The following is a 27,732-nucleotide window of genomic DNA, read 5'->3' as shown; positions in this document are numbered from 1 at the left end:
GATATGAAAAAACTAATTGTTTGATTCAAAGATTGTAAATGAATTGTTAAAAAATATATTTATAGTCTCCAAAAATGTGCTGCGAAGAGTCACTCGGCGAAATAAGTGGAGCTGGCCGAACCGCTCGACGATCCACTCTTTGGTCATTTCATTGCCCTTTTACCTTGGCCTTCAGCAACCTCAAGGAATGTAACTTTAGGCGATCCAACACTGCATCGCAGAACCACTCGGTGATTCACCGACTGCTCCTTTCTGTCGCCAACTTAATTTCTTCCCTCAGACCTAGGCACACTACAACTTTAGGCGGTTAGATGGCCACTCAGCGACTCGCCAAATGGACTTGGCGATCACCAATCTCTCTTTTCTTTATTCTTTCAGCTCGCTTTGTTACTTTTTGGTACTTAGTGTCGCAGCTTTGCTTCTCAATCCATAATCTTGAAAATAAAGGATTTAACATCAGTTATAGGCAGAAAATAAGCATTCTTGGACACTAAACCTATATAAATAATGCCCTAAATGAGTCCAAATCTCAGACTCATCATGAATGCAAAACGTGCGCATGACTCAAAGGTATGTAGAGGGGTAAAGAAACCATCAAGAGCGAATGAAGCTACAGTAGATGTAAACTTACCTTTACAACAAATATCTAGACCACCACATCCATTTCCTCAAAGACTAAAGAACAAAGCTGAAGATGGAAAATTCTTGAAGTTTATCTCCATACTTCGGCAACTATCAGTGAATATTTTGCTAGTAGAAGCTCTGGAGCAGATGCGAGGTTATGCTAAGTTCATGAAGGACATAGTAACAAAGAAGAAGGTTGTGAGTTTTGAACCAACAGATAATATTCACCATTGTGGTGATATTGCTACAAGGTCCTTGGTGTAGATGAAAGAGGACTTATGTGCGCTCACTATATCATGCACCATTGGTGAGTTCAAGTTTGATAAAGCTCTATGTGATCTAGGAGGTAGTATAAATACGATGACTTTGTCCAAATACAAACAACTGGGGTGTGGGGATCCAAAACCCACTGCTATGAGGTTGATGATAGCACAGAGATATGTGAAGAGACATGTGGGCCTTTAGTGTGATGGTTTGGTTAAGGTGGAAAGCTTCATCTTCCCAGTTGATTTTGTGATTCTAGATTATGAAGTATATTTTGAGGTTTCCATAATTTTAGGAAGGCCATTTTTTGCTACTGGCACAACTCTAGTTGATGTAGAAAGTGTGGAGCTGAAATTTTGCTAGAATGACAAAGAAGTTATATTCAAAGTGTGCAAAGCAATGAAACAACCACAAGATATGTGTGTGGTATCTATTCACATTGTTGAAGAGGGAGACACTGAAGCGTTTTTAGAATAAATAATTGATGTAGAGACATTGGATACCGTAATAATGAATTTTGATGAAGTCTTTCGGGTCAACTATGTGGAGACGTTAAATGCATTGCAAGGCATGGGTTCACTTTCATACTCTCCCAAGAAGTTAAACTTGGACTTGAATAACTGTCTGAATCCTCCAATAAAACTATCTATTAAGGAACCGTCTGTGCTTGAATTGAAGCAGTTGCCTAGTCATTTGTGGTATGTGTTTCTAGGCAAAAATAACACTATGGTAGTTATTGTGGCAGCAAATCTTAATGTTGAACATGTGCAAGCAGTGATGAAGGTATTGAAGAGATTCAAGAAATTAATTGGTTGGGTCATTGCTGACATTATTGGAATACCTCCAGGCATCTGCCCTCATAAAATTCAGTTAGAAGAAGATTGCAGCCCGCGTATAGACCACTAGAGGAAACTGAATCCACCTATGCAAGAGGTGGTCAAGAAATAAATAAACAAGTGGCTAGATGCAGGAGTGGTGTATCCCATTTCTCATAGTCATTGGGTGAGCCCAATGTAGTGTGTACCCAAGAAGCGTAGAATGGCAGTAGTGGCAAATGTGAAGAATGAACTAATTTTGCAAAGGCTACTTGCAAATTGGTGAGTGTGAAAGGACGACAAAAAATTAAAATAATGGACATTGAAAGACCATTTTCCAATGCCTTTCATGGACTAAATGTTAGATAGGTTGGCAGAAAAAGGGTGGTACTGCTTCTTGGATGGTTACTCTATGTATAGTCAGATATCAATTGCACAATAAGACCAATAGGAAACCACCTTTACATGTCCCTATGAAACATTTGCATTCAAGCACATACTATTTGTATTATGTAACGCACCAACTACTTTTCAATAGTGGATGATGTCCATCTTTTTAATTCATGGTAGAGGACACTTTGGAGGTATTCATAGATGACTTTTATCTTGTTGGTGACACTTTTGATGACTGTTTGTTTAATCTTAGTAGGGCATTACAAAGGTGTGAAGAGGCAAACCTAGTGCTAAACTGGGAAAAAGGCCACTTCATGGTTAAGGAAGGTATAGTCCTAGGACATAAAGTTTCTTAGAAAGGTTTGAGGTGGATAGAGCAAAGATTGAAGTAATTCAAAAGTTGTCTCCACCTATCTCTGTAAGGGTGGTTCGGAGTGTCTTGGGTCATGCTGGGTTCTATCAGCGTTTCATCAAGGATTTTTCTAAATTTGCACGTCCTCTGTATAAGTTGTTAGAAAAGGAGATGAAGCTCTCTTTTGATGAAGCATGCACCAAAGCATTTGAGTGCCTGAAGGCTAAATTAATTTCAGCCCCATTAATCATCAGTCTAGATTTGTCGGAACCATTTGAGGTGATGTGCGATGCAAGTTGTGTTGGCTTAGGAGTTGTGCTAGTGCATGAGCGCAACAAGGTCTTTTACCCGATCTACTATGCAAGCAAGGTGTTGAATGGAGGACAAAGAAACTACCTTGTCAGTGAGCAAGAGTTTCTTTTAGTAGTGTATGCCTCTGAGAAATTCAGAGCATATCTGCTGGGAACCAAAGTAGTAGTTCAAACTGATCATGCAACACTATGGTACCTGATGGCAAAGAAATATACTAAGTCGTGGTTGATAAGATGGGTGTTGTTGTTACAAGTGTTTGAAGTCAAAGACAAAATGGGTTATGAAAATCAAGTGGCTGATCACTTATCCATACTGGAGTCAGAGAAGAAAGAGGAAGCTGAGTTAGACATTGATGACTCATTTCTAGATGAGGAGATATTAGCCGCCACTCTTGATCTCATTCAGTGGTTTTCTGACTTTGAAAATTTTCTTGTAAGTTACCTAATTCTCGAGGACTTGAATTTTTAACAAAGGAAGAGGTTCTTGCACTATGTGGGTAAATACTTCTGGGATGAATCTTACTTGTACAAGATATGTGCTGATAATATAATTAGGCGATGTGTGCCTGAGGCTAAGATACTGAGTATTCTAGAATCATGTTATTGATCTCTAGTCGGTGGACATAACGTGGGTGCTCACATTACCCATAAGGTGTTCCAACGCGGATACTATTGGCCTACAATTCATCACGATGCATTTGACCTGGTTAAAGGGTGTGATATGTGTCAAAGGCAAGGGGCCATTTCTTGTCTTCATGAGCTACCTATGACTTCTATCTTGGAGGTCAAACTATTTTATGTCTAGGGGATTGACTTCATGGAAACATTTGTGAGCTCTTTCAGGAAAAAATATATATTAGTGGTAGTTGATTATGTCTCCAAGTGGGTTGAAGCTGTTGCATTGGCACAGAATGAGGGCAAAAGTGTTACAGGGTTTCTAAAGAAGAACATTTTCTCAAGGTTTGGCACACCTAGAGAAATCATCAGTGATGGAGGCTCACACTGTTGCAATAAAGTGTTTTGCACTTTGTTGGCTAAATATTGGGTGAAACAACATAAAGTGGTGACGCCTTATCATCCACAAATAGGTGGCCAAGTGGAAGTCTCAAACAAGGAAATAAAGTCAATATTGGCAAAGACAGTGAATGCCAATATAACTGATTGGGCAAAGAAGTTAGATGATGCTTTATGGTCATATTAGACAACTTTCTAAGTAACCATTAGTATGTCACCATATAAGTTAGTGTTTGGAAAGGAATGTCATTTGCATGTGGAGTTAAAACATAAGGCATTATGGGCGTTAAATAAGCTAAATTTAAGTAGGAGTGAAGTAGCGAATATGCGACTTGAGCAGATAAATGAAATGAATGAGTTTAGATTAAGGGCTTTTGAGAGATATGCATTGTACAAATAAAGGATGAAGTTGTATCATGACAAGAATACTGAGAAGAGGACTTTCAGTCTTGGTGACTTGGTTCTATTATTTAACTGAAGGCTATTGGAGAAGAGCTTATTGAGGTTGTACAAGAATTCGTTGTAACAAGGAAGATACATAAAGATATAAATTGCACTATAGTGACTCTGATTCCCAAAGTTGAACATCCTTCAAAAATATCAGAGAATAGACCTATTTCATGTTGTACTGTGGTGTACAAAATCATTTCAAAAGTGCTCACTATTAAAATGCAGAAGGTGATGGATAGTTTAATAGATAAAGTGTAGTCTACTTTTGTGCTAGCCAGATTGATCAATGATAACATCATTCTAAGTACTGAATTGGTCAAGGGATGTGGGAGGAAAGGGATCTCACCCAGATGCATGATGAAAATGAATATGAGGAAAGCATATGATTCAGTGGAATGGGAGTTTGTGAAACAGGTGCTGATTCAACTACTTTTCCTTTGTGTTTTTGTGGATTGGATAGTACAATGCATAAGCACAGTGACTAACACTGTATTGATTAATGGAATTCCCAGTAAACCTTTTGAGGCAAAGAAGGGGCTAAGTCAAGGAGACCCATTATCCCCTTATCTCTTTGTATTAGCCATGGAGTATTTCACAAGATTATTGAAACAAATGAAAAAGTCACCAAATTTTAAGTATCACCCAAGATGTGCTAAACTGCAGCTGGTCAAACTAATTTTTGTTGATGATCTGCTCCTATTTACTAAAGGGGAACTCAGATCTGTCAAACAAGTATATGATCTCTTTAAAGTATTTTCAGCAGCCTCAGGACTGGAAGCAAATATAGATAAAAGTTCCATTTATTTTGGAGGACTGTCAACTGAAATGCAGCTGGTCATAATACATGATCTAGGATTTCCACAAGGTGAAATGCCTTTTAGATACTTCGGAGTCCCCCTAAGTACAAAAAGAATAACTATGGTGCAATGATAACCACTGATTGATAAGATTCTAGGAAGGATACAAAGATGGACATCTAGATTCCTATCATATGCAGGAAGGGTTCAACTAATTAAAAGTGTACTATTTTCTGTTCAAGTATTTTAGTCTCAACTGTTTATATTGCCAAAGAAAGTGATCAAATGCATTGAAGGCTTAGGCAAAACTTTTTTATGGACTGGAAGGAAAAATACTTCAAAGAAAGCATTGGTTGCATGGGATCAACTGTGCAAGCCACAAAATGCATGAGGATTGAACATAGTAAGTATCTAGGAGTGGAACAAGGCAGCCATATGCAAGCTTTTGTGGAATCTGAGCAACAAAAAGGACAAGCTATGGGTCCAATGGGTGAACATTTACTATGATAAACAAGGGACAGTGTGGAATATCCAAGCAAACCAGGCCTCATGGATGGTGAGGAAGATCTTACAAACTCATAGAGTCTTGGAGGCTGTGGGATGGAATGAACCACAAGTGATACAAATGGAAAAGTTCTCGATTAAAAAGGTGTACCAGTTACTGAGAGGGGAATACCCAAAAGTATAATGGAGAAAGCTTGTATGCAATACTTATGGATGCCCAAAATGGAGCTTTATTTTATTCTTAACATTGCATGGGAGGTTACTGGCAAAAGTCAGACTGATTACTTGGGGTAGTGTGGAGGACAACAAATGTATATTTCGTAATGATGGAAATGAGGACATTGAATACCTCTTCTTCAGTTGTTACTACTCAGGCAAGGTTTGGCAAAACGTTTTAAAGTGGCAAGCTATCCAGAAGCAGACAACAGGGTGGAATGAGGAACAAAGATGGGCGCAAGATCATTATAAAGTGAAGCTACCAGAAGCTGAAATATTTTACCTAACACTTGCAGCAAGTGTATATTACATTTGGCAGGAGAGAAACCAGAGGATATTTCAGAAGAAGAATAGAAGTTGTGATGAGTTAGTCAGGAGAATTATCCAAGAAGTTCATATAAGAGGAGGAATGAAGCCAAAACGGAACATTAAATTATAGATGTTAGATTGGTTCCCTGTATAATTAATTTCTGATGTGAAATGAATAGGGTAAGTAATGGATAGTAGTAGTTAGATAGATGATAGAAGTATACAGTCCTTGGAGATGTCCAGGCTGTGTTCATTTCTTTTAATGGTTTGTAATTCTCACTTTGGTTAATAAAATGTTTATTTACCAAAATAAAATAAAATCAGGCAATCAGTGATTACCCATGACCTCCAATGTTAAGACAAGTGGTAATTATTCATTTCTCATGCATGTTAAGGAAAATTAAGAATAATTAATTTTTCGTGGGAGTTATGCTTAGCACCGAGTGGAAAAGTTCTGATTACCAAAGTCCCATAAACTATGAGCCAATATAGGATTGTCTAGATATACATTAGCTAGTGGATCCATGTAAGCTAAAAGCTCATGTTTCTTACCTTGGCAAGTGAGAACACCTCTTTCCGGGGTTGGGTAGTTACCGGATTCCATGCTAATAGCTCTCATGGTCTTAAATATCAGTTAAAGGTAATTCTCTCACACTAATGAATCAAGGTGTCTTAAGAAAGTTTCTCGTGAATGTTTTAAAGATGTTTGCTTGCATTGTCCTTGTTTGTACGGTATGTTTTCTAACTCCTCTCTCATTTTTAGCTTGGTTATGTCATATCATGAAAATGTCCTATTTAGCATGATTTCACATGTTTTTATGCATTACTATCATACTTGTTAAATGTTTTACTAACGGATATTGTTGCCTACATTTCCCCGAATATAGGGTCTGAAGCTCTAAACTCACACTTCTATGGCTAGAGATGTATTAGTAGTATTTAGCAGATCGGTGAGTCCTTATTCTTCGAGGTCCGAGCCTTTATTTCATTATGTCTTTACCTATCAGTTTTGAACTTGATGTATGGGTTACGTCCCAATTACTTCTTACATACTAGATGGCTTTGAGACATTGTTAGATTTCCACTTCGTCTTATAAAACTCTATGTTTTTTAAATGATCCTTTAAATCTCTTGATTTCTATTATATTATCTATATATACTAAGGGGTTTGTATGGGGCCCTCTCGGGGTCTTATACACTATGTTACACCTAGGGTCTACCTTGGGTCGTAACAAACTTGGATATCAAAAGATAAGGTTTAGAAAGGTCCTAGGAAGTCTCATAAGCCACTCCGAGTAGAGTGTTGTTCATGATTGTAAAGCGCACCACATTTATGGATGAGAGGCTATAAGATGTTTAGGAAACTCTACTTTTTTCCTTACTCTAAAGTGATGGGATAGAGTTTAACTCTATAACGTCTCTCTTCTAATCCTTATCTGATGCTCTACAGGATATGGCCACTCAAAGGGAAAATTCTAGAAAGAATAGGGGAGAGAATGTGAATCAAGATTATGTCTTTACCCTAAACTCTGCATTCGTAACCTACGGGTCCTCACGATTGGGAAAACTTCAAAGTTTATTTCCTTGATTGGTTCTTTCCCCTTAAGATGAGGGAGGCAAATGTGCTTGAGTTTATCAACCTTTGTCAAGGAAGCATGACTGTGAAGGAATATGCTTTGAAGTTCACACAATTGTCTCGATATGCTCCTACTATAGTTACCAATCCTAGGGACAGAATGAGTAATTTTGTTTCTGGTGTGTCCGAGATGGCAATTAAGGAATGTCGTACCGCTATTATTTTCAATTATTTGGACATCTCTCGTTTCATGGTTCATGCTCAACAAATTGAATAGAAAAAACTTCAGGATATGTCTTGGGAGGTAAAGAAGGCAAGTACCGATGATGGTGATTTTTCACATGCAAGGTCCGATGGACATAGTCCTTCCAAGTTCCGATCAAGGTTCCTCCAAATCTCCTCATAAATTCAACAATAATAGGGTGTTTAACCGTAAGCCTCAAGGAGGTGATGATGGTGGATCTTTATTTCTTACTTATGATAAGTGTGGAAAGAAGCATTACGGTAAGTGTCTAGCGGGCTCCAATGCTTGTTTTGGTTGTGGTAAGAGGGACAAAAAGATAAGAGATTGTCCCTCAGTTTCTAAAAATGATGGAGTTAATCATCAAAGGGATCAACCTAATCCTTCATCCGGTCCTAGTGGGAGTATCAAGAACCAAGTCTAGACCCCGAATGCGACACGGCGTACTCGACCCTGAAGGGGTCTTATACAAGCCTCATAGCTCATTCATTGCATAGGTAATAGAAAACAGTACGGAATTTAAAACTTTTTATTGAATACCATACAATCTAACATTCAAAAATAAATATTTAAACGCAAGCGGAAATCTATATCTCACATGGCCATCTTAGATACAATCTTTAACAAAATAGGGTCACGGCCCTTTACAATCTAAGTCTTCACAATAGTCTTAAAACATGAAAGAACTAGAAACATTAAAAGTCCTTGTCCATGATCTATGAGGACATACCCAAAATGTCCTGGAGAACTCTATTCCAAGCTTGACTAGGAAAAATCAAATTGAGTATCAATCGGGACACTTCATAAAGGTAAAGAAAATATGGGTTAGCACATAAAGTACTAAGTATGATAGCCATGCAAAAACATGCTTAAAAGGATATTTAGTTTGAAAGTCATGATATATGCCATTTTAGTAAAACTTCATGAACATTGATTAAAGTATCATAATATAAGTCACAACCAACATGCAAGTCATATTTTCACATTAGAACATAATCCACATATGAACCTTTACCATCACTTTAAACCTTCACCTCAAGTAACCCTTAAGCTATACTTTGTGCATTGTATGGATAGCAACCCATACCACCATCCACACCAAAATACGACCTTAAGGTCACCAAAAGTGAACTTACCATTCAACCTTTCCATCTTCACATAATAAAGCATATAAGAGACATAAACATTACATAAGTCACATCATAACATTAAGACCAACATCTAAGACAACTCTGAGTCATACTTGTGCAATGTGAAAGTAGCATCACATACTCCTACTCACACTAAATATTCCTTTGAAGTCACAATAGACAAGGCACATCCATATACAATAAGCCATGTCAAGGAAGTAACTCATAATACAATTCAAGTATAGCATGCATCTTTACATTTAAACATATTAGCATATAAGTCAACCTTCTTCATTAACCTTATTTAGGACACATTCATTCATTAGTCATTAAGACATAGAGAACTCACTACAGCCCTTATGGAGCCTACTCGTGCCATGTATGGATAGCATCCCATACTACTACCCACACTTCATAGAACTCCTCAATAAACTATAATGCACATCTCACATGATGGGAATATGCATTTAACTGACATAGACCATGAGAGCTAAATCATGGAATCTGGTGTCATGAAACCCCACACCATAAAAAAGTGGTCTTCTTGCCTAAGGAAAACCAATAACCTAGCTTACATGGATCCACTAGCTAGACCTATGTGGGCACATAGTTTATGGATAGAAAGATGTTTATTGGAACCCTAGCCTAACATTGGGAGAGTTTCCATCTTACCATATCCACTCGGTTCTTAGCCTACATTCAAATAGATAATTTCATTCACATTACATTAGTGTACTAGGGAGGAATGTGATTGGCCTATCGACCCAAGATAAATCATTACACAAGGAAGGAATGCTATAAGCCTATTGATCCATGGTGCATTCAAGGATAGCTCAAGAGTACACATGAAAGGAATGCCAGAATCCTATCGATTCATGGTTCCTCATTACATTCTTATACTCATGAAAGGAATTCCGTAAGCCTATCAATTCATGGTACATTGACTCATTAAGAAAGAAATGCCATTAATCTATCGATTCTTGAGTCTGCATCATATTACGTCGTTTATGAAAGGAATGCCTTAAGCCATACAATTCATATCCATTAAGTCAAGACACATCATTACTCATATATGAAAGGAATGCAATAGCCTATCGATTCATATTGATTATACAAGAAAACGGTGCATAAGCCTACCAAATCTAGATTCAACATTTACATTACTTTCGTTATCATTCATGAGTGTCAATTGAGAATATACTATCAACCACAACACACTTACATTATATACATGATCATCATTCTATCATTGAAAGCACATGCATATCCTTCACATTATAATCATACATAGTAATTAAATACCTCCACCTTTTTCAAGTGGATCAACATCTCTAGCACAATTCTACTTCAACAAGTAATTAGGTAAAACTTTCCCTTTCAAGGCTATGATCACAAATCAAAAATTAACCAACAATTCACCATAATTAGGCATAGATGATGATACAATTCAATAACCCAAAGCAATTTAGACAAGTTCCACTCATAAGCTTTCATAATCATTAAACCCACTTCATAAAGAACAATTTAGGAATTGAGAGAAATCATAGGTTCATAGAGTATTTTCATCATAAATCATCAATTAAACATCAACACAATAATAATTTGTCATTAGAAACCATTCGAAAACATTTGATGAAAGAACCTATGAGATTGAGTAAAACCCTAGATTTTTTATGCTTTGAAATCATCTTTGAATTGGCTCCTTCAATGAAAAGTTAGACAAGGATCAAGACTACCATACCTTGCTATAGATTCCTCACGAAAATTGAAGAAAAAACACCTTGGAATCTCCAACCCTAGCTTGAACTTGACCGTGGTCTCCAATGGAGTTTCTTGAGAGAAGACGTTTTTGGGAGAGAGGGGTTTTGATTTGGGGTTTTGAAATAATGAGATCTAATTAAGTTTTAATACTCTTAAAATATATTGATATACATAAAATAAACGTCCATACACTTATTAGGACTTGGGGTGAATTTACCAATTCACCCCCACAATGGTCGAACAATTTGACAGCAAACAGGTGTGACTCACGCCCTGGACTCACGGGCCGTGAGTCCATTCACGGAACGTACTACTAGTCCGTGGTTTGGGGCTGTGGATTGGTTTTGGGGGCCTTGACCTACGGAGGCCAGCCACGGGGCGTGGATGGACCTACGGGGCGTCGACCCCTTTCGTAGGTCACCCTCAAATTGGCAATTTTCTGTTTTGTGGCAGCCTTGGGGGTTAGACTTAGGCTCCTCCTCAAGGACCCCTAGGGTTGTCCTTGGGGAGTCGTACCTTCACGTTTAACCCCTAAACCCCTCAACCTTGACTCGGGACAACATTTAACAACTCATAACCCAAAACAACACACGTCAAGCTCTTGTACAACCTACTTTATTTTAGGGTCGTTACATTATCCCCCACTTAGGAACATTCATCCTCAAATGACACTTTAAACACATTAAGGGGTTAAAGACTCATCACTAGCAGCCCATCAAGAACACATCATTATAAACAATACACAAAACTAGGAGAGAACACCAACTCCACATCAAAAGAGCTCCATGCAACACAAGAAAGTAGGAACTACATCTACAAGTTCATTATGCATCAAAACTTCACATTTCTCATTACATTGGAGGAATTACCTTCTCCAACTCACATCATACTCATCATAACTTCATTAAGAACATTATGCAACTTTTCATAAAAGCACATTTAGGCATGTTCAACAATCAACCTAATGAATCATTTAGACAAATCATACTAAATGCAAATCAACATGAGGAACATAAATCATGAAAACTCATTTTCTCATATAAACAAAAATTCAAATAGAACATTCATGTCATAAGGAGACCATGGAAACTCAAAGTCACACACGATTCCTAAACATGAAACAAGCTACAAGGAACTCTTGGTCTCAAGCTTGACTAGGAATAGAAGGAAAGAGATAAGGATATCAACACTTTCAACAACCTTACTATTCAACATACTATCCCCCACTTAGGAGAAAACCCAACTAAGGCTATCATGAAAACAACATAGGAACTTCAACGAGACATCACAACTATAAAGAACTAACACTTACTAGTACCTTCATCTGGATTAGCTCATTTTCCCTCTTTTGCTTGTAGTGCATAGAAATAATTCTTCTTTGGTGCATTAGGATCTGGGCCAACATAAGAAGCTTGTTTGGCCTCCCTTTCTCTAGCCATAAGAGTAGGACAATTTCTCACTTGGTGATCATGCTTTCCACAACCATAGCACCCACTAGTACCGGCTAGGCACTTCCCATGATATCTCTTCCCACAAGTGGTACAAAAAGGTTTAGAAAATGGAGGTCCACCACCTTTCTCCTTATTAACCTTGGGAGCACTAGAAGAATCTTGGTTTGCAACTCTCTTATTGAACCTAGGTTGACCTTGATCATCGGATCTACCCCTTTTCAACTGCTTATTCTTCCTTTTAAGCTTGGAATCCTCAATAGATTGAGCATACACCATAAGCCTAGAAATATTCATATCATCATGGAGCATCGCCGTACGACACTCTTCCTCCACTAGGTTGAATATACCCATCACATACCTACTCACCTCATCCCTAGGGTTAGACACCAAGGATAGAGCAAACTTAGACAATAGGGTAAACTTCAAGGAATACTCCTCCACACTCATGCTTTGCCTAAGGTTTATAAACTCTTCCACTTTAACCTCCCTCTTCTTATGGGAAAAGTACTTACCAAGGAATGCTATCTTAAACTCTTCCCATTCTATAGGACCCATTTCTAAAGGCCTATTGCTCTTTCACTGAGTGAACCACACTTGGGCCACATCTTTCAATTGATAGAAAGCCAAATCTGATTTCTCCCTAGAAGACACCCTCATAGCATTGACTATCTTATACACCTCATCCAAAAACTCTTGGGGATCTTCTCCTACCTTAGAACCTAGGAAAATCGAAGGATTCATCCTCACAAAGTCTTTCAACCTAGAAGTCATAGTACTCTCACTCTAGGCCCCACATCTTTATTCACTTGAGCCGTCATGGCTTGGGCTAAGGTTAGAAAAGCCAACCTAATCTCCTTATTAGTCATGACCGGAGCTTAAACCGGAACTTTATTCCCTTGATTTCCTAGAGGAAGTTGGTCACCTTGAGGAACTTGGTCACCTTGAGGACCTTGGGGAGGAACTCCCTCATTCACAATCTCCTATTCAACTCTCCTTGCGGTAGTCCTTCTTGTATTCATATCCTATAAACACAATAAAAGGATTAGGAAAAGGACACTTATAGAGTTAAACTCTAAGGCACGACTTCAAGAATAATGAAAGAAGTGTAACTTTGTAATGTCCTATAGCACTCACTCTTATAAGTGTTATGACTCACACCGATGAATAAGACTCCACTAGACGTGGCTTGTGAGACATCAACCTAAAAACCATTCCCAAAACCTTGTGCTCTAATACCATATTTGTTACGACTCGAGTCTAGACCCCGAATGCAACACGGCGTACTCGACCTCGAAGGGCTCTTATACAAGCTTCATAGCTCATTCATTGCATAGGTAATAGAAATAGTACGGATTTTAAAACTTTTTATTTAAAACCGTACAATCTAACATACAAAAAACAAACATTTAAATGCAAGCGGAAATCTATATCTCACATGGCCATCTTAGACACAATATTTAACAAAATAAGGTCACGACCCTTAACAATCGAAGTCTTAACAATAGTCTTAAAACATGAAAGAACTAGAAATATTAAAAGTCCTTGTCCTCGATCTATGAGGACATACCCAAAACGTCTTGGAGAACTCTATTCCAAGCTTGACTAGGAAGAATCAAATTGAGTGCCAATCCCTACACTTCATAAACGTAAAGAAAATGTAGGTTAGCACATAAAGTACTATGTACAATAGCCATGCAAAAACATGATTAAAAGGATATTTAGGTTGAAAGTTATGATATATGCCATTTTAGTAAAACTTCAGGAACATTGATAAAAGATGCATAATATAAGTCACAACCAACATGCAAGTCATATTTTCACATTAAAACATAATCCACATATGAACCTTTACCTGTACTTTAAACCTTCACCTTAAGTAACCCTCAAGCTATACTTTGTGCAATGTATGGATAGTGTCCCATACCACCATCCACACCAAAGTACCACCTTAAGGTCACCAAAAGTGAACTTACCATTCAACCTTTCCATCTTCACACAATAAAACATATAAGAGACACAAACATTACATAAATCACATCATCACATTAAGACCAACATCTAAGACAACTCTAAGTCATACTTGTGCAACGTGCAAGAACAATCACATACTACTACTCACACTAAGTACTCCTTTGAAGTCACCATAGAAAAGGCACATCCATATACAATAAGCCATGACATGGAAGTAACTCATAATACAATTCAAGTATAGCATGCAATTTTACATTTAAACATATTAGCATATAATTAAACCTTCCTCATTAACCTCATTTAGGGCACATTCATTCATTAGTCATTAAGACTTAGAGAACTCACTATAGCCCTCTTGAAGCCTACTCGTGCCATGTATGGATAGAATCCTTACTAGTACCCACATTTCATAGAACTCCTCAAGAAACTATAATGCACATCTCACATGATGGGAATAAGCGTTTGACCGACATAGACCATGAGAGCTAAATCATGGAATTTGGTGTCATGAAACCCCACATCGTAAAGAGGTGCTCTTCTTGCCTAAGAAATACCAATAACCTAGATTACAAGGATCCACTAGCTAGACCTAAGTGCGCACATAGTTTATGGGATAGTAAGATGTTCATTGGAACCCTAGCCTAACATTGGGAGAGTTTCCATCTTACCATATCCACTCGATGCTTAGCCTACATTCCCATAGATCATTTCATTCACATTAAATTAGTGTTCTAGGGAGAAATGCCACTGGCCAATCGACCCAAGATACATCATTACAGAAGAAAGGAATGTTATAAGCCTATCGATCCATGGTACATTCAAGGATAACTCTAGAGTCCTCATGAAAGGAATACCATAAGCCAATCCATGCATGGTTTCTCATGACATTCTTATACTTATGAAAGGAATGCCATAAGCCTATCGATTCATGGTACATTGACTCATTAAGATAGTAATGCCATTAATCTATCGATTCTAGAGTCTTCTTCACATTAGATAATTTATGAAAGGAATGCCTTAAGCTTATCGATTCATATCCATTAAGTCAAGACACATTTATTACTCATATAAGAAAGGAATTCCATAGCCTATATATTCATATTCATTATACAAGAAATGGGTGCATAAGCCTACCAATTCTAGATTCAACATTTACATTACTTTTATTATCATTCATGAGTGTCAATTGAGAATATACTATCAACAAAAACACACTTACATTCTATACATGATCATCATTCTATCGTTGCAATCATATGCATAACCTTCTCACCATAATCATACATAGTAATTAAATACCTCCACCTTTCAAGTGGATCAACATCTCTAGCACAATTCTACTTCAACAAGTAATTAGGTCAAACTTGCCCTTTCAAGGCTATGATCACAAATCTTAGATTCACAAAAAAATTGCCATAATTAGGCATAGATGATGATACAAATTAATAACCCAAAGCAATTGAAACAAGTTCCACTCATAAGCTTTCATAATCATCAAACCCACTTCATAAAGCATAATTTAAGAATTGAGAGATATAATGGGTTCATAGAGTATTTTCATCATAATTAATCAATTAAACATCAACACAATCATAAATTGACATTAGACACCATCTGAAAACGTTTGATGAAAGAACCTATGAGATTGAGTAAAACCCTAGATTTTTCATGCTTTGAAATCACCTTTGAATTGGCTCTTTGAATGAAAAGTTAGACAAGGATCAAGACTACCATAACTTAGTATATATTACCCATGAAAAGTGAAGAAGAAATACCTTGGAATCCCCAACCCTCGCTTGAACTTGATCTTGATCTCCAATGGAGTTTCTTAAGAGAAGACTTGCTTGGGTGGGAAGGGTTTTGATTTGGGGTTTTGAAATAATGAAGTCTAATTATGTTTTAATACTCTTAAAATAACCTAATAAACTTAAAATAACCATCCATACACTTATTAGGACATGGGGTGAATTTACCAATTCACCCCCACAATGGCAGAACCATTTGACAGCAAATAAGTGTGACTCACACCCTGGACTTACGGACCGTGAGTCCATTCACGGACCGTACTGCTGGTACGTGGTCTGGGGCTGTCACTTGGTTTGAGGGCCCTTGACCTACGTGGCATGGACCCCTTCCGTAAGTCACCCTCAAATTGGCAACTTTATGTTTTGGGGAAGCCTTGGGGGTTAGACTTAGGGTCCTCCTCAAGGACCCCTAGGGTGGTCCTTGTGGAGTCGTACCTTGATGTTTAACCCCTAAACCTCTCAATTATGACTCGGGACAACATTTAATAACTCATAACCCAAAACTAAATTAAAACGACACTTGTCAAGCTCTAGTTCAACCTACTAGATTTTAGGGTCGTTATAGGGAGTCAGAAGCAAAACATATTCTATGCACTTCAGACTCGTCATGAGCAAGAGGGTTCCCCCTATGTGGCTACCAGTATGGTGAAAGTCTTTCATCTTGATATTTATGCTTTACTTGACCCCGGTGCTACCTTGTCTTTTGTGGCACCATATGTGGCTATGAGATTTTATATTCTTCCAGATGTGTTGTTAGATCTTTTTTCCGTCTTGACTTATGTTGGTGATTCTATTGTGGGTAACAGAGTCTATAGAAAGTGTATTGTCTCATTGTCCCATAGAGTCACTCATGTTGATCTTGTAGAGCTTGATATGCTAGATTTTGATGTTATCCTAGGTATGGATTGGATGCATTCATGTTATGCTTTTATCGATTGTAGAACCCGTGTAGTCAGGTTTTAGATTCCAAATTAACCTATCCTAAAGTGGGAAGGGGGAAAATTCAATGCCTATGAGTTAGTTTGTCTCTTATCTTAAAGCTAGAAAGATGATTTCTAAGGGTTGCATTTACCATCTGGTAAGGGTGAGGGATATGGATTTTGAAACCCCTACTCTTGAGTCAGTCCCCATGGTTCATGAGTTTCAGAAAGTTTTACCTACTCCTCCCGAAAGGGAAATAGACTTTGGTATTGAACTTCTACCAATTACGCAACCTATCTTTATTGATCCTTACTGAATGGCTCCGAAAGAACATAAGAAATTGAAGTAGCAATTGAAAGATTTGTTGGATAAGGGTTTCATCCGATCGAGTATCTCTCCATGAGGTGCTCTAGTTTTGTTCGTTATAAAGAAAGATGGTTCACTTCATATGTGAATTGATTATTGTTAGTTGAACAAAGTGACCATTAAGAATAAGTATACTCTCCCAAGGATAGATGGTTTGTTTGACCAACTACAAGGAGCAAGTTACTTCTCTAAGATTGACCTTCGCTCGGGTTATCATCAATATAGGGTGAAGTAAGATGACATTCTAAATGCTCTGACCGTAATTGTGGATTTAATGAATCGGGTGTTTAGACAATACCTAGATATGCTTTTGATCATGCTCATTTATGATATATGGATTTATTCTAAGAGTGAAGACGAGAATACTGATCATTTAAGGATTGTAGTGCAAGTCCTCTAATACCAACAACTCTTTCCAAAGTTTAGCAAATGTGAGCTTTGGCTAAGGTCCGTGGCTTTTCTTGGTAATATTGTTTCTGGTAAAGGTATTGAGGTAGATCCTAGGAGTGAAGTGTAAGATGTTCCTTCACATAAGTAAATGAAATTCAAGACTAATTATGTATAATTTGGGAAATAATTCTTATCACCGAGTGGATATGGACAATGAGGTAGAGGCCCTCCCGTCAATACAACAGTCGGTTTCTAAAGTTAACATCATGAGATGGAAGCTCCTCCGCCAATACAATAGGTCAGATTTCTAGAAGCAATCTCCCTATCATAGAGAAGGTAAGGGAACCCTCTTGGCCACCCACGACCTTGGCTTTTTAGAGAATCCCGCTCCTGCGTAACTATGTGCCCACATAGGTCTTTACCTAGTGGATCCACCTAAAATCTATACATTTAGTTCTACCTTAGGCAAGTAGGACACCTTCTTTCGGTGTGGGGTTACACGACATCGGATTCCATGTAGCTCACATGGTCTATGTCGGTTAAGGCTATTTTACCAACATGACAAGATTAAGAATATGACACGAACTATACCTATGACTTCTTAATGAGCTTTTCTTTGTATGAGTGGGGGTATGGGACTTCACTTTTACATTGCATAAGTAGACTTGGCAAGGGGTCATGGGGTGGGTTCTAATGCTATGAAAATGTATGAATGTATGCATATATGAGGACTTTCTTACTTTTCGTGGAGGATTAGATCCAGTAACTGGGGGTCTGTGGCTAACTGATATTGCCCATCACCATTTAGGTATTGCAATTCTTTTCTTGATGAATGTATTGTTGCTATTGAATGACTTTCATTATGTTCAAGTTAATGTACACGACTATTTCTTATCTACTACTATTGACTATGATGAGGACTAAGGATGATAGGTATGACTAAGGTGGCCTCAAAGGGGTACTTAGTATGGTTGGTATTATGGGATGTCAACCCTAATTGCACAAGTATACCTTAGGGTTACTAAGGTAATGACTCTACTATGTTATGAGGATTTATATGATGAATGTGTTATGACTTACATTTTTAAACATTGAATATGCATGGTCATTCTCAAACTTGGCAAATGCATCCTTCTCAACTAAATTGTCCATTTTAGCATGACTTAAGGATTTTATTGCATGGCTTCCATACTTGGTACATCATTGTGCTAACCCCTATTTCTTCTACATTTTCTCCAAAGTGTAGGTTTCGGGCATTGAATTGTTTTCTTTTTGACAAAGGCTTGGATTGCTTATCTCCAAGACATGTGGTAAGTCCTCATGGTTCGAGGACAAGATGTCATCTACTTCCAGTTGTTTTCCTATTGTTTCATTTTGAGACTTTTCGATTGTAAAGGGATATGACTCTATTGATTGCTATGAGACAATGTCTAGATTTCTTTTGACTTTATGAAATGACTTGTGATTGTAAAAATTTTAAATTCTGCATCATTTTCATTTCCTATGTGTATGATATGGTAAGGGCTTGTATGAGACCCCTTCGGGGTCAAGTACGCCATGTCGCATCCGGGGTGTAGGCTCAGGTCGTGACAAATTTGGTATCAGAGCATAAGGTTTTGGGATTGATTTTTAGGTTGATGTCTCATAAACCACGTCTAATAAAGTCTTGTTCATGAGCGTGAAGCACGCCACACTTATGAATGAGAGGCTATGTGATGAACCCTAATGTGAGCACCATTTCTTCAAGGTTGAGAGATTTCACAATTATGAACCCTCCAATGTTCTTTGGTTCCAAAAAGGGTGAAGATCCTCAAGAATTTGTGGAAGAGGTTTACAAGATAATTGATTCTATGGGGGTGAATTCTATAGAGAAAGCAGAGCTAGCCGCTTATCAATTGAAGGTAGTGGCCCAAGTGTGGTTTACTCAATGGAAGAGGAATAGGCCGGATGGAGTGGGTCGCATTAGTTGGGAAGTGTTCAAGAAAGCATTCTTTGATAGGTTCTTTCCCCAAGAAAAGAGGGAAGCCAAGGTGGAAGAATTTATCAACCTTCGTCAAGGAGGTATGGGTGTTGAAGAATACTCTCTTAAGTTTACCTAATTTTCCAAATATGCTCCTTCTATGGTGGCGGACCCTAGGAATGAAATGAATAGATTTGTGACAGGAGTGTCTACTTTGGTGAGAAAAGAATGACGTACGGCTATGCTTTATGATGACATGGATGTATCTCGTCTTATGGTATATGCTAGCAAATGGAGGATGTAAAACTCCAAGAAAAGAATGTAGAAGTGAAGAGGGCAAGAATCGATGATGGAAATTCTTCCAAGGGTAAATTTGAGGGTCAAGATAGACCAAGGTTCAAGGGAAAGTTCTCCATTCAAATCTCCTCTAGTTCTCCAAGAGGTAACAAAGGTAGGGTGTCTTACCCTAAGACACAAGGAGGCAATAGTGGTAGATCTTCCATGGAGAGGCCTACTTGTGCCAAGTGTGGCAAAAAGCATGATGGTAAATCTCTTGCCGGCTTGGGTGTGTGCTATTGTTGTGGTAAGAGTGGGCACCAATTGACAGATTTTCCAACATGTACGGACAAGGGGAGCGAAGATAAACAAACCCCTCCAAGTGGTTAAAATTCCAGTGCTCCCAAGAAGAAACACTTTTATGCTCCTCAAGCTAGAGGTGACCAACAGAGCTCCCCGGATGTGGTTATCGGTATGTTACAAGTTTTCCTTATTAATGTTTATGCATTATTGGACCCCGGTCCCACTTTATCTTGTGTGTTGACCTATGTTTCAATGCGGTTTGATGTTCCTATGGAAGAATTATTAGAACCTTTTTTGGTTTCTACCCCGGTTGGTGACTCTGTGGTGGCGAAAAGGGTGTATATTTGATGCCCCATTTCCTTGTCCCATAGGGTTACTCTTGTTGACTTGGTAGAACTTGACATGTTAGATTTTGATGTGATTCTTGGTATGGATTGGTTGTATGCATGTTATGCTTCTATTGATTGTAGAACCAGGGTGGTTAGATTTCAATTTCCAAATGAGCCTATTTTAGAGTGGAAGAGAGGATATTTTATGCCTAGAGGTCAATTTGGTTCATGTCTCAAAGCTAGGAAAATGATCTCCATAGGGTGCATTTACCATATTGTAAGGGTGAAGGATGTTGAATCTAAAACCCCTCCTCTAGAGTAGGTTCCGATAGTGAATGAGTTTTCGGATGTTTACCCGATGATTTACCCGGTATTCCTCCCGAATGGGAAATAGATTTTGTTATTGACCTTATCCCGGATACGCAACCTATATGTATTCCTCCTTATTGAATGGCTCCGGCGGAGTTGAAAGAGTTGAAAGAGCAACTAAAGGATTTGCTTGACAAGGGTTTTATTCAACCTACCAACTCTTCATGGGGTGCTCCGTATTGTTTGTTAGGAAGAAGGATGTAACTCTTTGAATGTGTATTGATTATCGGCAATTGAACAAGTTGACCATTAAGAACAAGTATTCACTTCCTAGAATTAATGACTTATTTGACCAACTTCAAGAGGCTAGCTACTTTTCCAAAATTGACCTTCGTTCGGGATATCACAAACTAAGGGTGAGAGGGGTTGACACTCCCAAGATGACTTTCCGAACTAGGTATGGGCACTATGAGTTCCTTGTGATTTCATTTGGCCTAACTAATGCCCCGACGACATTTATGGACCTTATCAATAGGGTTTTCCGGTAATATCTCACCATGTTCGTCATTGTATTTATCGACGATATCTTGATCTATTCTAGAAGTGAGAGTAACCATATGGACCATTGGAGAGTTGTGTTGCAAGTCCTCAACATTACAAGAAAGTGGAGATAAAACAACATTTTCTAAATGTCGTATTATGATGTTTAAATGTCACAAATTTGTTTACCGACATTTATTTTACATTTGGACCAAATGTCGTAAATTTTAGTGTCGGGGATTTTTTCGACATTTAGGTAATTGTCGGGAAGATTTTGTGACATTTAGGTAAATGTTGAAAGAATTTGCGTCATTTACTTTGCAACATATATGTAAATGTTGGTAGGATTATTACGACATTTATTTGTTGACATTTATATGAATGTCGATAAGAAATATGACATTTATTTTTGACATTTAGGTGAATGTCAGTATGATATATATGACATTGATTTTCGACATTTAGGTAAATGTCAGTATGAGATATATGACATTTATTTTCGACATTTAGGTAAATGTCGATATGAGATATATATGACATTTATTTTCGATAATTAGGTAAATGTTGGTATGAGATATATGACATTTATTTTTGATGTTTATGTAAATGTCGATATGAAATATATGACATTTATTTTTGACATTTAAGTAAATGTCGATATGAGATAAACGACATTTATTTTTTCAAAATTTATGAAATGTCACTTAAACTTTCTGACATTTAGATTAAATGTTGGGAAAAAAAAATTCAAGACACTTACTTGGGACATTTATAAAATGTCACATTGAAATTTCTGACACTTTAGTTAATGTCAACAAATGCTATTATTAAATGTCATAAAAATTGGTGACATTATTTTATATTTTGCTAAATGTCATATTAATATTCTAATGTCGCTACCAAGCTTCTTTAAACATCCCAGAAAAATCTATATATAGTTTTTCTCAAGACACAAATACATACAAACAATATGTGCATTCAAAACTATCTTCTTCATGATAAGCAAGAAATATTATATAAAGCAAATATTTTCTAATATTATAATCAAAGAACAAAATAGCAACATAATAAGTTTCCTGTAAAAGTAAACAATGTCATAACAAATTATCTTTTCTATCTCAAGTAAAATTGAGATCTAACTAAATGTAATAATCTCAACATAGAACCAACTAATTAACTTCTAATTCAAATGGAATTAAAATCTCCAGTAAATTTGCAATAAATCTTTATGAAATCATCAATCCAAAAGTCGAGCATGTTGAAGTTGATACTTGACCTCAATTTCCTTAAAAATTCTGCACAAGAAATGCACATAAGAAAATTGATAACTATATGATAATATAAATTAGATCGCCATTAACTAGAACAAATTGGGATATCAAAAATGACTAATTGAATATTTCTAAAAACAAAAATATCAAAGAATTGATGCAAAAGCAGTAATTATATACATGAAATTTTCCTCCTTTTGAAAGAAAAGAAAGATCTTGTAGTTTTTTTCAAACATACCCACTTCTTTTTATTTTTGCCAACTACTCTAGTTCCATTCTTCTTGATCATGTTAGCCTGAGAAAAAAACATTAAATTGATTATTTTGATACTTTATGAAATACAAAACTTAACATTTCATTGAATACATAAGTGTGCCAATTTTTCCGGAAGGAAAATTAAAAAAAGCAACAAGAGAATCAATAAATTAATTGTTAGTTGTTCAGCTGGCAATACAGGTCCACTACCAGGCACTGTAAATAATTGAGATCCATGGCTTCTCACCGTTGGGGCAAGCACTACTGATAGAAAACTAAGAGCCACAGTATGTCTTGGTGATGGAAAAGAAATTGATGGGGAATCAGGATTCCAACCCAAAGACTTCTCCGAGACACTGTTACCACTAATTAGAAATGTCAATAATGCATTTTGCAACGTAGAGGCACTGGAGAATATGAATGTCAAAGGAAAATTTGTATTGTGTATATCTGATGGTAATGTTACTAAAATTGATAATGGACATCAAGTGAAGGATGCTAGTGGTGCTGGAATGATACTCATGAACAATGAATTGCGAGGGTTCAATATCTCTGCCGAACCACAGGTTGTTCCAGCAGCACATGAGGTGATCCAGGTTTAATCCATGACATCAAACCCGAGGATTATGTTCATTATTTATGTGGTTTAAAATACCCAAACAAAGCAGCTTATATGTTTGTATTGAGAAAAGTGAATTACTCATCAACAATTCCTGAAGCAGAACTAAATTATATTCTTTTGCAATTGGACTTGGATTAGAAGCTCAAACATATACGAGGACAATGACTAATGTTTGTGAAGGTGTCTCGTCCTACGTTGTAGAGATTATTTTATCATAATCCAATAGATTCAAGAGATAGGCAAGCTAATAGTTAGTATTAAAGAAGAACCAAAGCTATTGCAACAACACAATTAATATTATGTGACGAACTTTCTATCATTTGAAGGGCAACCAATTTCGTACATCCTCAACTGATTGAACCAATGATAAAGAAAAACAATAGCTACACCATGACTTGACTTCACGCATAGAGTCAAAGAATCAAAAAGAGAGTAGGCAAAGGACAACAAAAGTCAATCAAAGAAATGTAATCGACCCTATGTAAAGCTCTATGTAAAGGACAGGTAACCATCAGGCATCTGCAACTTCGATTTGTAATTGGTTCACAATTTTTGGAAATTCATACAAGGTATTTTGCATCAGAAATGCTTTAGCAACAACTGATATCTACTTCTTGAATATAATAATTGATGTAGCCCAGAGGCAAAGCACTTTACCAAATTGGTACTCTTTAAGGATAAAGCCAACTTTGGTTAGCACATTCTCAGCAACTGTTGGTTAGGTCTGCTAACATAGATTAGACTCATATTTAAGTATGTAGAGTTAAGCACAGGAATATTAAACAAACATAACTGAAGCTACACAAGCAATTCCCAGAAAAGTCACAGTCATACAGGTAAAAATATTATTACACATAGCTCTTATATTGATCTTGTTGAACCAGATCTGCCAAACAGTCCAGGTACAGGCAAAAAAAATAATGAAGACAAGGCAACGGCTGGGAAAACACAGGCAAACAAGTGAAATCCTTGAAAAAGTCTACATCTCTATCCCTTGACCAGGAAGAAAGTGAAATCTTCAATCTCTTTTACTTGACTGTGGTCCTATATAAGGAAGGAAGTGGACTTCTCTACCTGGTTTAGACTTTATACTTCTTTTTATGCTCTATTAGTAGTTTAGTACTCTAAACTATTTGCACCAGTTATTCTATCTTTATTCGTGTGGTGATCTGTTGATTCTGTCATTTTGATTGTTTGGTATTTATAAAATTTAGGAAATGACCTGTGTTCTAGAAGTGCTACTCTAATGATTTTGGATATGTTGAGGCTGTATAATATCATAGTTTCTTTTCCATTTTGAGTCGTGCCTACAATTATAATATCGGATACATTTCTAGTGTCTCCTTGATAAATTAGCATCTCTTACATATTTGCCTATGAATTCCAATGTCCTGATGTGTTTTTCCTTTCTTTATCGTTATTGTGTTAGTGTTGTACAGCTGCCTATATGACGTGGGAGTTGGCAGATTCAGGAAAGCACTTCATCACTACAATAATAAATGGTTCTTATCTGGTGCCTACATTTTAAACCGATTATGTGTTACCAACTCCTATATCCCAAAATCCTCCCTCTATGCCTAATGTACTTGCAGGCATGGACAGAGAAGGAAAAATAAAGGCCTCTAAGATCACAGGTATTGAATCAATGCTCCCATTACCCCTCACCCCTTTAGATAATTGTTTAACTGTTGTGGAAGCTGTTGGAGTGTTGGATGGAGGGTTGAAGGAGAATTTTACTAACTTGCAGGAAGGGGTATCCAAAAGGGGGTTCATCATGATATACATGAGAATTTACACACTGACCCTAAGAAAGACCCTAGAGATTCTACTACCACTTCTCATCAGACCACACAAGAGAACGAGCACAATCAACTCATCCATTAGGGAAAGGTTTCCGGTCAGGGACACAGTAAACAGAATGATCAACAGGGTAATCTTAATACTTCTCATAACACTCAAAAAAAAGAATCAGAAAAAAGAATGTTCATTAGAGAGAATAGGAGCAGAATATACAAGATAGTGGGGGCACAAAGCAAGGGCAAACTAAGCGAAAAGAAGAGAGATGCGATCAAAAGAAGGCAACAACAAGCAGCAGGGACAGAAGAGAATAAGAGGCAAGAGGTACAGGTTCAAGTTGGTCAATATGAACATAGCAACACCATAAATACAGATTATGAAATGATACATTCTGAGGATGAGTATGATCAGGACACATAGTCTTTGGTGCAAGTTTTTCAATTTTGGAGGCTTAATGCATGAAAGAGTTGACTTTTGTCAACATATGAATATTCTGATGTCGGATTAAAATTCCGTCAGTTCCATCAGCTATAGATGGGTCCTTTTGGTTTGGAATGATGTTTGCTTCGTGTTTCGAGGCTTCTATTTGGAGTGTGTACGATTAGGCGTTTTATCTTTTGTGGTGAAAACTAGAAATAATATGATAAATTAACACAATTTATTTCACTATACCAACTAAAAAATAACAACAACAACAACAACCAAAAGAAAAAGATGATCACTTAGACTGTTTATGTGTACATGACACGCAATTAACAATTTGTCGATTAATCCATATTAAACAAGAAAGTGGAATTAGTTGATCTCACGATCATATAAATGTTGGGAATTACGCAATTAAAATAAAATTCAAAATTTTAATGAAATTTTCTCTAACCTTTCTTGTGTGAACACCTGGAACAAGTGATGATGGTTGTTGACAATCTTCAAGTGGGTTATCAGGAACCTATTGCAAAAGAGGAGGACTAATATAATTAAGAGAAACTAAGTTTTCATCTAAAAAATGTAATTTTTTGTGAGCAACACAATTATTTCACCTGCTCTGATTTTAAATTTGCATCAATATTAATTCCCAAAGACTCTACATATGCTTGTATTCCTTCCTTCACCTTATCCGCTATAATTTCTTCCATATCCATTTTTGCTTCCGATAATTTTCTCTCCATCACTTCGTTATTCTCTTTTGCTTCCTCTTTCGCTTCTAACAACTTTTTATTCATCGCTTCCATCTCCTTTTTTGCTTCATACATCTTCTCTGTCATCTCAATTTTCATAGTTGAGGTAGCTTTTTGAACTTCCATCTCAACCCTTGTATCAAAATCTCTTTTTTCAGCTTGAGATCGATTATATACGGGGCCATATACTAAGCTAGGAGATGCTCTTTTTCCTAGAGTTCGGACAATTCCATGAGTGTCTGATCCCATTACTTGGGAGTACACATCATTAGGATCACTTCCAGGGACATTCAACTCAGGATACACCTCGGCAAGATCATCCATTTGTTTCTTTTTGAAAGAAAGGTAAAGTAATGAGAAGTTTTTTTTAAAAATTGTAATAGAAAGAAAGTACCTATATATTTGTAAAGAGTAAGAGTTTACCATAACTTCACCAGCTATCTCATTTACTGGTTGTTTATTCGCTCTAATGTGAGTTTTTTTGAACGCCTCAATACGAGTTGGCTTTACGCCATTAATCATCTTTGTCATTTGTTTGAATAGTAAGAGATTGACATTAAATATTCACGATAAGTATTATTTAATATATAAATTATGGAAAATAAATAGTGATTACTTCGTAAATCGTTTATAATTTGAGAATGACTTTTTCTCCCTGATGTGTGTGGCATAGTCAATTTTTTTCGACTTTCTTTGTTTCTCTCACTCTTTTCCTAGAAATTTGAACACAACAATATATAAGAGGACATGCGCAATCTTGAATATATAAAAGAAATAGCCAAGAAAAAATATAAAAAAGTAGCATAGTTGAGTTTCACAAAGTGCAATCAATTTCTATACAAGAACATTTTGTGCAGGTTGGCAAATTGGACATGTACAACAACATTATTTCTGCCAATTAGAAGAAAGGGACAAATCAGAAAGAACTTCTAGTTGTTCTACAATAAGAAGTATAATCAGGGAAAACACAACTTTAATAATTTATGACAACTTCTACGAAATTCTCATTTAATAGAGCAAATGCAGAAATAGAAATCTAGAACATACCTTTGCTTCTTTTGAGCTCCAATAATGAACTAATGAACGCCACTGATCTTCTTCAACTCTATCTTGACAATGAGCTAAACGCTCAATATCAGTGTTATATGGGTCATATCCAATGATTTTTGCTTCATGCTTTGATTATTTCCATTTAGATCCAAATGACATCATCAGTATGCGCTTCATGTCATCA

At 36.9% G+C, this 27,732-nt stretch overlaps 2 protein-coding genes across 2 annotated transcripts; one reads left to right on the top strand and one right to left on the bottom strand.

The window, feature by feature from the left end:
- The first annotated feature begins 19,427 nt into the window (after positions 1-19,427).
- LOC125868581 (uncharacterized) lies at positions 19,428-20,287 on the top strand. Its single transcript, XM_049549211.1, has 2 exons — positions 19,428-19,562; positions 19,910-20,287. The coding sequence occupies exons 1-2, from the start codon at positions 19,428-19,430 to the stop codon at positions 20,285-20,287; spliced, it is 513 nt and encodes a 170-aa protein (XP_049405168.1).
- A 2,469-nt stretch (positions 20,288-22,756) lies between these two features.
- Positions 22,757-27,725, bottom strand: LOC125868580 (uncharacterized). The gene is made up of 5 exons (XM_049549210.1): positions 27,546-27,725; positions 26,361-26,828; positions 26,201-26,269; positions 22,888-22,944; positions 22,757-22,780 (listed from the first exon to the last, which is right to left on the bottom strand). Exons 2-5 carry the CDS (start codon positions 26,820-26,822, stop codon positions 22,757-22,759), a joined length of 612 nt encoding a protein of 203 aa, XP_049405167.1. The 5' UTR covers positions 26,823-26,828; positions 27,546-27,725.
- Between the last annotated feature and the right edge of the window lie 7 nt (positions 27,726-27,732).

This window comes from Solanum stenotomum, chromosome 6 (genome assembly GCF_019186545.1).
Source record: "Solanum stenotomum isolate F172 chromosome 6, ASM1918654v1, whole genome shotgun sequence".
Lineage (NCBI taxonomy): Eukaryota > Viridiplantae > Streptophyta > Magnoliopsida > Solanales > Solanaceae > Solanum > Solanum stenotomum.
Note: the sequence above shows the minus strand (reverse complement) of the source record. Positions and strands in the feature narration are given on the sequence as shown.